The 12,575-nt window shown below is 41.0% G+C and overlaps 1 protein-coding gene across 1 annotated transcript; it reads left to right on the top strand.

The window, feature by feature from the left end:
• Positions 1 to 3,792: 3,792 nt before the first annotated feature.
• Positions 3,793 to 10,834, top strand: LOC133535657 (odorant receptor 131-2-like). Its single transcript, XM_061875612.1, has 4 exons — positions 3,793 to 3,833; positions 7,023 to 7,161; positions 9,998 to 10,423; positions 10,494 to 10,834. The coding sequence occupies exons 1-4, from the start codon at positions 3,808 to 3,810 to the stop codon at positions 10,725 to 10,727; spliced, it is 825 nt and encodes a 274-aa protein (XP_061731596.1). The 5' UTR covers positions 3,793 to 3,807; the 3' UTR covers positions 10,728 to 10,834.
• The last annotated feature ends 1,741 nt before the right edge of the window (positions 10,835 to 12,575 follow it).

Genomic DNA, 12,575 nt, shown 5'->3' with positions numbered 1-12,575 from the left:
TATAAGTAATGTAGCAGCAGTTGATAGTCAGTCTCCTCAGGTGAGTGTCTTCTTCTTCCTCTTCTTTTTTCTTCATCATTGTTGTCTTCTTCCTCTGTCTCAATTGATGCCACCTGCCTGCATCTTACTGCTCCACAATCTTCACTTTTTACTATTTACATTTATGTTGAAGATGTTTTGCAATGTCCTGAGATGTTATAGGATATTCTGCAACCATGTACCGTGTTCTAGAATGTTGTGTACTAAACAGTTCTAAAAAGCGTTGCAGGATGTCCACAGCATTCTATGCTGACTTAAGATGCCCCGGGATGTTTTACGAAGATGTTGTACAATCTTCCACAGTGTTCTATGTTGTACACTATTTTACAAGGGTCTAATCTGTTCCATGTTGTACAAACCAGGGTTCTAGGATGTACTACAATATTCCACAGTGTCTAATATGGAACAGGATGTCTTACATTGTTGTGTTTTAAGATGTTCTAGGATGTTCTACAATATTCCACAGCGTCTAACATGTACCAGGATTTTTTACATGGTTGTGTTTAAGGATGTCCTAGGATGTTCTACAATATTACACAGTGTCTCACATGTACCAGGATTTTTCACATGGTTGTGTTTAAGCATGTCCTAGGATGTGCTACAGGATTCCACAGTGTCTCACATGTACCAGGATTTTTTACATGGTTGTGTTTAAGGATGTCCTAGGATGTACTGCAATATTCCACGGTGTCTAATATGTACCAGGATGTTTTACGTTGTTGTGTTTAAGGATGTCCTTGAATGTGCTACAGTATTCCACAGTGTCTCTCATGGACCGGGATTTTTATTACATGGTTGTATTTAAGCATGTCCTTGGATGTTCTACAATATTCCACAGCATCAAACATGTAGCAGGATGTTTTACATGTTTGTGTTTTCAAATGTTCCAGAATGTTCTACAATATACCACGGTCTTTAAAGATGTCCTACAATATTTTACAGTCTTTAAAGTGGTCCTACAACATTTCGCAGTCTTTAAAGTGGTCCTACAATATTCCACAGTGTTCTACAATGTTTCAGGAATCTCCACCCAGTGTTCTAGGATGTTCTACAATATCCCACAATATCTAACATGTAAGATGTTTAACATTGTTCTGTTTTAGGATGTCCTAGGATGTTATACGATATTCCACAGTCTTCAAAGATATCCTACAATATTCCACATTGTTCTACAATGTTTCAGGACTCTCCACCCAGTGTTGTCAGATGTTCCACAATATTCCAAAATGTCGATGTTCCAGGGTGTCCTAAGGTGTACTACGGTGTGTTAAGATGTTCCTGGATATTCCATACCACTGTAGGCTGTGCCATGATTATAAAACAGGGTTCTAAGGTGTTTTGCTAATACTCTAATATATTTTGGAATGTGCCGTAGTGTTTTAAGACATTCTGCAGTATTTAACTCTGTTCTCAGACTGTGGTTTTCAAAAGTTTTTCAGCAAGTACCACCCTAGAAAACACTTGGCTCTCCAAGTACCACCGTTATGACATTAAAATACACTAGCGTGGTAGGTCTAAGTCAGTGGTTCTTAATCTTGTTGGAGGTATCGAACCGTAACAGTTTCATATGCGCATTCACCGAACCCTTCTTTGGTGAAAAATATTTTTTTTATTTTTTCAAATTCAAGACAAGTATACCAGTTATGTTTTTGGTAACACTGTAGTATGGGGAACTTATTCTAAGTAACAGAGACTTAATTTAAGAGTTATTTGAACACTAGGGTAACATATTCTAAGTAACAGAGACTTAATTTAAGAGTTATTTGGACACTAGGGTAACATATTCTACGTAACAAAGACTTAATTTAAAGTTATTTGATTAGGGTTAGGGTCAGGTTTAGAGGGTTAGGGTTATAATAAGGCCTTGCCGAGAATAAGACATTAATAAGTACTTCATGACTAGTAAAGAGCCAATATGTTACTAATTTGTATGTTGATAGGCAACTAATTAATAGTGAATATGTTCCCCATACTAAAGTGTTACCATGTTTTTTTTTTTTACTGGAGCAGAAAATGAACTGTACATGAACTTCACCTTGTTCAAACAACAAAACCAACACAGTGCATAAACTCACAACAAATTACACACCTGCAAATCAGTGTGACTTCTGCTGTTGCCGTATCCGAAATACGCCGATAGGGAGAAGTTTTTATTTACACGATGAGTCGGGTGTTTTGACCTCCGCTGAACCCCTGAGGCCGACTCACCGAACCCGTAAGGTTCGATCGAACCCAGGTTAAAAACCACTGGTCTAAGTATTTATAAAAAACAAGGCAGAGGTTTTATTTAACAAGTAAATTTCATATTTTGTCCACTGTAACAAACACAACTGTTTTTTACAGTAACACTGTGTTTGAATTCTGTGCTTTATTCAAATGATTCTTAGGCGTACCACTAGTGGTACACGTACCACAGTTTGAGAATCCCTGTCCTAACATGTAACTGGCTGTATATGTTTTTTTTTATTTATTATATATATACATAAAAATGGGTATTTCTGTCTGTCATTACGTTGTACATTTTTTTTCCTTTTACGGAAGGTTTTTTGTAGAGAATAAATGATGAAAAAAACACTTAATTGAACGGTTTAAAAGAGGAGAAAAGACGAAAAAAAGAAAATTAAATTTTGAAACATAGTATATCTTCAATTTCGACTCTTTAAAATTAAAAATTCAACCGAAAAAAATAAAGAGAAAAACTAGCTAATTCGAATATTTTTGAAAAAAATAAAATAATTTATGGAACATCATTAGTCATTTTTACTGATTAAGATTAATTTTAGAATTTTGATGACATGTTTCAAATAGGTTAAAATCAAATCTGCATTTTTATATATATATATATATATATATATATATATATATATATATATATATATATATATATATATATATATTCATCCATCCATCCATTTTCTACCGCTTATTCCCTTTCAAGGTTGCGGGGGGCGCTGGCGCCTATCTCAGCTACAATCGGGCGGAAGGCGGGGTACACCCTGGATAAGTCGCCATCTCATCACAGGGCCAACACAGACAGACAGACAACATTCACACACTAGGGCCAATTTAGTGTTGCCAATCAACCTATCCCCAGGTGCATGTCTTTGGAAGTGGGAGGAAGCCGGAGTACCCGGAGGGAACCCACGCATTCACGGGGAGAACATGCAAACTCCACACAGAAAGATCCTCATATATATATATATATGTATATATATATATATATATATATATATATATATATATATATTAAGATTTATTTATTAAAGGTACATTGAGCAAATTGGCTATTTCTGGCAATTTATTTAAGTGTGTATCAAACTAGTAGCCCTTCGCATTAATCAGTACCCAAGAAGTAGCTCTTGGTTTTAAAAAGGTTGGTAACCCCTGTTCTAAATGGAGTCTATGATGGCTAAGTTTGAATCGTTCGTTGTCTGTTGGTGACCATCAGGTTCCATGTGCATGATGAGCGGCGGCGGCGGCGGCGGCAGTGGGGAGCTGATGATGTCATCGTGAGCAGGTCAGTATAATAAGGATGATGAAGATATGATATGACATGTTATAATCATTTCCACAGACAGTACGTGAAGAAGGTTCATGGAGATGCTAAACTCCACCCCCCCAGGCCTGTTGGACGCTCTGATAGCCAACGCCAGCTTGCCGGGCGGCGGCGGCGGGGAGGCGGTGCCTAAAGACAGCTTTTCCAACGCCCTGGCCAAGAACATCGTGGCCATCACGGTGTGGCTCGCCCTCAGCGTCATCAACGGCAGCATGGTGCACACCTTCCTGCAACACAGGTGCCTCATTTCCTCTCACCTGACATCCTCATCAACGCAAATGAACATATTTACTTTTTCACACTACCCCTTGTAGGGGATCTGCGCCTTTTTTGGAACGTCGCCTATCGTTCACAATTACTAGGAGGGACAAGAACACACATCTTTTTTTTTTAGGATTTTAAAGACGATAAAAAACGCTTGCAAGATGTTCAATATTTACCGTCTTTCAATCCTTTTATGCATTACTGGAACTTCTTTCCTCAGCGCATTTATTTCCATTTTCATAGCGGTGCACTTCCGACTTCCTGTAACAATTTTGCCCCTACTCCCTAAAAAAAAAGTGTTTTACTAAACATGGCAGACTTGGTAACCGACAACAAAGGCGACTCTTTTTGGACAAATGAGTATTCACAAACTTATCTTTTTGAAGCTGAACATACGCAGGATGAACTGCTGCTTATAAAAGCGAGCACGAAGAAGAGGCTGAAACGTTGGCGCAGACAGGAAGACATCCTAGGACATCCTATCAGTTGTCAACACAGTGAGAGCAGACCATGTACAGTAAGCAATCGTTTTATTATATTTGTGTCTCTTATTTAACACTAGGCAGCACTGCTACATGATGCTAATGCTGGATCTGTTTAACAGAGCTTCAGAATCAATAATATAATTGTTCCCCAAATTATCGTTATTTGCTCCCAATTTGCATTGTTGTTGATGGGGAAGGAATCTGTGGTCCCTACCTCTACGTCACGTGACTGGATAGATCAATATCTCTCAAAATGGCTCGGGAATCTCTGTGAGATTGATACTATTTTGATCATATCTATTTATTCGCAAACTTTGTTAGTCTTTTGGTGTCAAAAATGTGATATTTATTATAATAGCTTCAAAATGGTATATACAGTCGTGGTCAAAAGTTTACATACAGTTGTAAAGAACATAATGTCATGGCTGTCTTGAGTTTACAATCATTTCTACAACTCTTATTTTTTTGTCATAGAGTGATTGGAGCACATACTCATTGGTCACAAAAAAACATTCATGAAGTTTGGTTCTTTTATGAATTAATTATGGGTCTACTGAAAATGTGACCTGATGATTTTAAGTTGTCCTGAAGAATTTGGAGGTAATCCTCCTTTTTCACTGTCCCAAATACTCTCTGTAAAGCACCAGTTCCTTCGGCAGAAAAACAGGCCAGGAGCATAATACTACCACCACCAAGCTTGACGGTAGGAATTGTGTTCCTGGCATTAAAAGCCTCACCTTTTCTTCTCCAAACATATTGCTGGGTATGGTGGCCAAACAGCTCAATTTTTGTTTCATCTGACCACAGAACTTTCCTCCAGAAGGTCTTATCTTTGTCCATGTGATGTCAGTAAGTGCATGAAAACTTTTGACCACGACTGTTGTTGTTTTTCCACTCGACTGGCACTCAAATAGTTTCAGTCTTACAAACCTAAATAAAGGAATAAGGGCAAAGACGTTCAAATAAGGGATGAAAATATTTTACAAGAGGGGACATCAATTCTCAACAAAACATCTGGAGTAGAGCTGTCCGATAATATCGCACTGCTGATATTATCAGCCAATAAATGCTTAAAAATGTAATCTCGGAAATTATCGGCATCGGTTTCAAAATCAGCAGTATCGGCTTCAAAAAGTAAAATTTGTGACTTTTTAAAACACCACCGTGTACACAGACGTAGGGAGAAGTACAGAGCACCAATATACCTTAAAGGCAATGCTTTAGCATGCCGGCCCAGTCACATCAATCAATCGATGTTTATATACATAGCCCTAAATCACAAGTCTCTCAATCCTCAGTGTCACATAATCACATAATATCTACGGCTTTTCACACACACAAGTGAATGCAATGCATACTTGGTCAACAGCCATACAGGTCACACTGAGGGTGGCCGTATAAACAACTTTAACACTGTTACAGATATGTGACACACTGTGAACCCACACCAAACAAGAATGACAAACACATTTCGGTAGAACATCCGCACCGTAACAAAACATAAACACAACAGAACAAATACCCAGAACCCCTTGCAGCACTAACTCTTCCGGGACGCTACAATATACACCCTCGCTACCCCCTACCCGCCCCCCCACCTCAACCCCGGCCACCTCAACCTCATTATAGTCTCGCTCAGGGAGAGCATGTCCCAAATTCCAAGCTGCTGTTTTGAGGCATGTTAAAAAAAATAATGCACTTTGTGACTGCAATAATAAATATGGCAGTGCCATGTTGGCATTTTGTTCGTAACTTGAGTCATTTTATTTTGAAAAACCTTGTTACATTGTTTACTGCATCCAGCGGGGCATCACAACAAAATTGGGCATAATAATGTGTTAATTCCACACTGTTTATATCGGTATCGGTTGATATCGGAATCAGTACTTAAGAGTCGGACAATATCGGATATCGGCAAAAAAGGCATTATCGGACATCTCTAGTCTGGAGCTTATGTTTCTTCATGCTGTTAACTACCTACCATGGTCACGCTGCAAATCTGGAACTTTTGAGCCAAGGTACGCCGAATTATTGCTGCGCCCAAATCGACAGGAAACGTCCCCGGCCAGCTGGACTGATCATGATACACTACAGTACATACATTGTCTAGCTAGCTGTTTTTTCAAAACCAAACATGAAAAGTGGGCTAATAATACTTTACAAATAATGTAATATCATTGTTCATGTTTTTCAGTTACAAACTCAAACGCGTTTCGCGCTGATGTAGATGCTCGTTTATCTCTCGCAGTAGTTAGCTTTTACGGCTAATACCGTAGTACACCGATGTGTTACTACGCTAGAAAAATAGTTCCTCAGTGTTCGCTCTTACAATAACAATGTCGCTACAAGTTGGTTATCATACAGGCTTCGGTATGTAAAATAAGTATTGTTGGCAGTATTTGAATGCATTTTAAAGTGATTTAGAGGTAGAATTGGTTGCTCCCGTTAGCTGCATTGCTAGTTATCAAGAAAGTGCCATTTCTTATGTGTTAAAAATCGGGAAATGGAAGGTTTGTCTTCTGGTCTCTCATAGTGATTACGAACACTAGGCACAATTCCCCCCAAAATATTGATAAAAAATATAATTTTTAGATTTGATAAAAACAATTCTATTGCTCTTTCCAGAAATTATGTCATCCTCATGTCCTTCTGTGTGGAATGTCCATGTGTTTGTGCAGCGTCTTCTATGACAACCCGCGCTATATCATGTTCATCTACATGGTGGTCAACGACGCTCTGCAGCTGAGTTTGGTGACGACGCTCTACATGCTCAGCTACATCTTCAGGAGGATACACGCCTCCTTCTGCTGCCTGCTGGTGACTTTTTACGGCGCCGAGAAGCGCTAACAAGACGTCGTTCTGCTATAAAGCACAAACATGCCAGTCAGTCTGTGAGCTAACATGGCGGTATTCCGTTAATTGGCTAACACGGTGTTATTCTGCTAATAAGGGTAAACTTGGCGTTGTTGGGCTAATAGGAGAAAACATGGCATCGTTCTGCTAATATCCTAACATGGCGTCGCTCTGCTAACAGGTTGTAATGACGCCCTACTGCTAATAAGCACAAACATGGCGCCATTCTATAAGCTAACACGGCGTTATTCTGTTAATAGGCTCAAATGGTGTCATTCTGCTAACAAGGGTCAACATGGTGTTATTGTGCTAACAGGAGCAAACATGGCGTTATTCTGCTATTATGCTAACACTGTGTTATTCTGCTAATAAGGGTAAACATGGCGTCATTCTGGGGATGGCGTTTTGTTGCTGATATAAGATGCTAACATGGCATCAAATTGCTAATAAATGGTAAGGGACAAGCGGTAGAAAATGGATGGTAACATTGCGTCATAGTGCGAATAAGATGCTAACGTGGCGTCTTATTGCTAATAAGAGCTAACGTGGCGTTATAGTGCGAATAAGATGTTAACATGGCGTCTTATTGCAAATAAGAGCTAACGTGGTGTCATAGTGCGAAAAAAGATGCTAATGAGGCGTCTTATTGCTTATAAGAGCTAACCTGGTGTCATAGTGCGAATAAGATGTTAACGTGGCGTCTTAATGGTAGTAAGAGCTAACGTTGTGTTATAGTGCGAATAAGATGCTAACGTGGCCTCTTATTGCTAATAAGAGCTAACATGGCGTTATAGTGCGAATAAGATGCTAACGTGGCGTCTTATTGCTAATAAGAGCTAATGTGATGTCATAGTGCGAAAAACATGCTAATGTGGCGTCTTATTGCTTATCAGAGCTAACGTGGTGTCATAGTGCGAATAAGATGTTAACTTGGTGTCTTATTGCTAATAAGAGCTAACGGGGAGTTTTAGTGCTAATAAAATGCTAACGTGGTGTGTTATTGCTAATAAGAGCAAACCAGTGTCATAGTACGAATAGGATGCTAACATGGCGTCGTATTGCTAATAAGAGCTAACCTTGTGTCATAGTGCAAATAAGATGCTAGCGTGGCGTCTTATTGCTAATAAGAGCTAACCTGGTGTCATAGTGCGAATAAGATACTAATGTGGCGTCTCATTGCTAATAAGAGCTAACCTAGTGTCATAGTGCGAATAAGATGCTAACGTGGCGTGTTATTGCTAACAAGTGCTAACGTGGCGTAATAGTGTGAAAAAGATGCTAACATGGCATAGTAACGGGGTGTCATAGTGCGAATAAGATGCTAACGTGGCGTCTCATTGCTAATAAGAGCTAACCTGGTGTCATAGTGCGAATAAGATGCTAACGTGGCGTCTCATTGCTAATAAGAGCTAACCTGGTGTCATAGTGCGAATAAGATGCTAACGTGGCATATTAACGTGGTGTCATAGTGCAAATAAGATGCTAACGTGGTGTCCCATTGCTAATAAGAGCTAACCTGGTGTCACAGTGCGAATAAGATGCTAACGTGGCATATTAACGTGGTGTCATAGTGCAAATAAGATGCTAACGCGGCGTCTCATTGCTAATAAGAGCTAACCTGGTGTCATAGTGCGAATAAGATGCTAACGTGGCATATTAACGTGGTGTCATAGTGCAAATAAGATGCTAACGCGGTGTCCCATTGCTAATAAGAGCTAATCTGGTGTCATAGTGCGAATAAGATGCTAACATGGCGTCTTATTGCTAATAAGCACTATCATGATGTCAGAGTGCGAATAAGATGCTAACGTGGTGTCATAGTGCAAATAAGATGCTAACGTGGTGTCCCATTGCTAATAAGAGCTAACCTGGTGTCATAGTGCGAATAAGATGCTAACGTGGCGTCTCATTGCTAATAAGAGCTAACCTGGTGTCATAGTGCGAATAAGATGCTAACGTGGCCTATTAACTATGGTGTCATAGTGCAAATAAGATGCTAACGTGGTGTCCCATTGCTAATAAGAGCTAATCTGGTGTCATAGTGCGAATAAGATGCTAACATGGCGTCTTATTGCTAATAAGCGCTATCATGATGTCATAGTGCGAATAAGATGCCAACGTGGCATATTAATGTGGTGTCATTGTGCAAATAAGATGCTAACGTGGCATCTCATTGCTAATAAGAGCTAACCTGGTGTCATAGTGCGAATAAGATGCTAACGTGGCATATTAAGGTGGTGTCATAGTGCAAATAAGATGCTAACGTGGTGTCCCATTGCTAATAACAGCTAATCTGGTGTCATAGTGCGAATAAGATGCTAACATGGCGTCTTATTGCTAATAAGCGCTATCATGATGTCATACTGCGAATAAGATGCTAACGTGGCATATTAATGTGGTGTCATTGTGCAAATAAAATGCTAACGTGGCATCTCATTGCTAATAACAGCTAACCTGGTGTCATAGTGCGAATAAGATGCTAACGTGGCATATTAAGGTGGTGTCATAGTGCGAATAAGATGCTAACGTGGCATATTAAGGTGGTGTCATAGTGCGAATAAGATGCTAACGTGGCATATTAAGGTGGTGTCATAGTGCGAATAAGATGCTAACGTGGCATATTAAGGTGGTGTCATAGTGCGAATAAGATGGTAACGTGCCGTCTTATTACTAAGAAGCGCTAACGTTGAGTCATAGTGCAAATAAGATGCTAACGTGGCGTCTTATTGCTAGTAAGAGCTAAAATGGCATCACAGTGCTAATTAGATGCTAACGTGGCGTTTTTTTTTGGTTTGCGCAGATCATGACAGCGGTCCTGACCACGCGTTCCACACCCCTCATCCTGGCGGGCATGGCGGTGGAGCGCTACGTGTCCATCTGCTTCCCGCTGCACTACAGCCAGATGTGCACTGTGCCGCGCACGCTGCTCCTGGTGGGCGTCATCCTAATGCTGACGGCCACACCCCCCATCACCGACCTGCTCATCACCGTGCTGAAGGAGCCGCCCAGCTTCTTCCACACCGCAATCTTCTGCGACCACTCGCTGCTCTTCCGCCATAGCTCCATCTACTACAAGAATTTCGCCTTTGACGGCGTCTACTTGTCCTTCGTCTTCCTCACCCTCGCCTTCACATACTGCAAGATCATGATGGCGGCGCGCGCCGCCTCCGCCGGCCTGGCGTCCGTCACCAGGGCCCGAAACACCGTGCTGCTCCACGGCCTGCAGGTGGCGCCTTCCTCTTACGTGGATGCTGGTTCTCTCTTTTTAAGCTTCTTCTTCTCCTCGTGTCCTTCAGCTGCTGCTCTGCTTGCTGGCCTTCGTTGTCCCGTCGCTGCAGGCGGCGCTCATCTCGCTCTTCCCGCTTCTCAGCCTGGAGATCCGCTACATCTTTTTCCTGCTGGTCTACATCATCCCTCGCTTCCTCAGCCCCGTCGTCTACGGCTTCAGAGACGAGCTCTTCAGGAAATACTGGACTCGTTACTTAGCCTGTCAGAGCCTCGGAAACGTGCGCGTCAGCGTCGTCGCTTGACGGGAGCCTCGCCTTGACAGGGGGTACTGTCAAGGTCAACTTCAGTGGGTTCATGGAGCTGGGATTTCAAAATAAAAGGTGGGGGGTGAGGGGAGTCCAAAAAAATATTCTCAGTGCCTGTTTTAAAAATTATATAAAAGCTTCAACTTCAAATAATATGTACAATGAAATATTAATAGAACTGTATTAACAAATATTTCGAATAAAATATAAAATCAACGTAACAAAAAAATCCATCCACTTATCTCAGCTACAATCGGGCGGAAGGCGGGATACACCCTGGACAAGTCGCCACCTCATCGCAGGGCCAACACAGATAGACAGACAACATTCACACACTAGGGCCAATTTAGTGTTGCCAATCAATCTATCCCCAGGTGCATATCTTTGGAAGTGGGAGGAAGCCGGAGTACCCGGAGGGAACCCACGCATTCACGGGGAGAACATGGAAACTCCACACAGAAATATCAATAATGAAAAATGTACTTAACATGATGAAATATTTGTAACAAAAGATCAACTGACATGGTCAAAAACTGTATAATACAAACCTGGGTTTCCATATGAGTTAGATGTAAATATAAACGGAATACAATGATTTGCAAATCCTGTTCAACCCATATTCAATTGAATGCACTACAAAGACAAGATATTTGATGTTCAAACTCATAAACTTTATTTTTTTTGCAAATGATAATTAACTTTGAATTTCATTGTTGCAACACCTGCTAAATTAGTTGGGAAAGGGCATGTTCACCACTATGTTACATCACCTTTTGTTTTAACAACATTAAATAAACGTTTGGGAACTGAGGAAACTAATTGTTGAAGCTTTGAAAGTGGAATTATTTTACGTAGAGCTTCAGTTGTTCAACAATCCGGGGTCTCCGCTGTCGTATTTTACACTTCATAATGCGCCACACATTTTTGATGGGAGACAGGTCTGGACTGCAGGCGGGCCAGGAAAGTACCTGCACTCTTTTTTTCACAAAGCCCCGCTGTTGTAACACGTGCTGAATGTGGCTTGACATTGTCTTGCTGAAATAAGCAGGGGCGTCCATGAAAAATATGGCGCTTAGATGACAACATATGTTGTTCCAAAACCTGTATGTACCTTTGAGCATTAATGGTGCCTTCACAGATGTGTAAGTTACCCATGCCTTGGGCACTAATGCACCCCCATACCATCACAGATAAAGGCTTTTGAACTTTGCGTCGATAACAGTCTGGATGGTTCGCTTCCCCTTTGGTTCGGATGACACGATGTTGAAAATTTCCAAAAACAATTTGAAATGGGGACTCGTCGGACCACAGAACACTTTACCACTTTGCATTAGTCCATCTTAGATGATCTCGGGCCCAGAGAAGCCGGCAGCGTTTCGGGATGTTGTTGATAAATGGCTTTCACTTTGCATCGTAGAGCTTTAACTTGCACTTACAGATGTAGCGACGAACTGTATTTAGTGACAGTGGTTTTCAAAAGTGTTCCTGAGCTCATGTGGTGATATCCTTTAGAGGTTGATGTCGGTTTTGAAGGTCACGGTCATTAAATGTTGGTTTACGGCCATGCCGCTTAGGTGGAGTGATTTCTCCAGATTCTCTGAAGCTTTTGATGATATTTTGGACCGTAGATGTTGAAATCTCTAAATGTCTTGCAATTGCACTTTGAGAAACCCATCCATCCATTCCATTTTCTACCGTTTATTCCCCTTGGGGTTGCGGGAGGCGTTGGTGCCTATCTCAGCTACAATCGGGCGGAAGGCGGTGCACACCCTGGACAAGTCGCCATCCCAACTTATTCATCACGTGTTGCTGGCATCCAATTCTAAAGTTAATAATTATTTGGGG

Source organism: Nerophis ophidion, linkage group LG16, assembly GCF_033978795.1.
Source record: "Nerophis ophidion isolate RoL-2023_Sa linkage group LG16, RoL_Noph_v1.0, whole genome shotgun sequence".
Lineage (NCBI taxonomy): Eukaryota > Metazoa > Chordata > Actinopteri > Syngnathiformes > Syngnathidae > Nerophis > Nerophis ophidion.
Note: the sequence above shows the minus strand (reverse complement) of the source record. Positions and strands in the feature narration are given on the sequence as shown.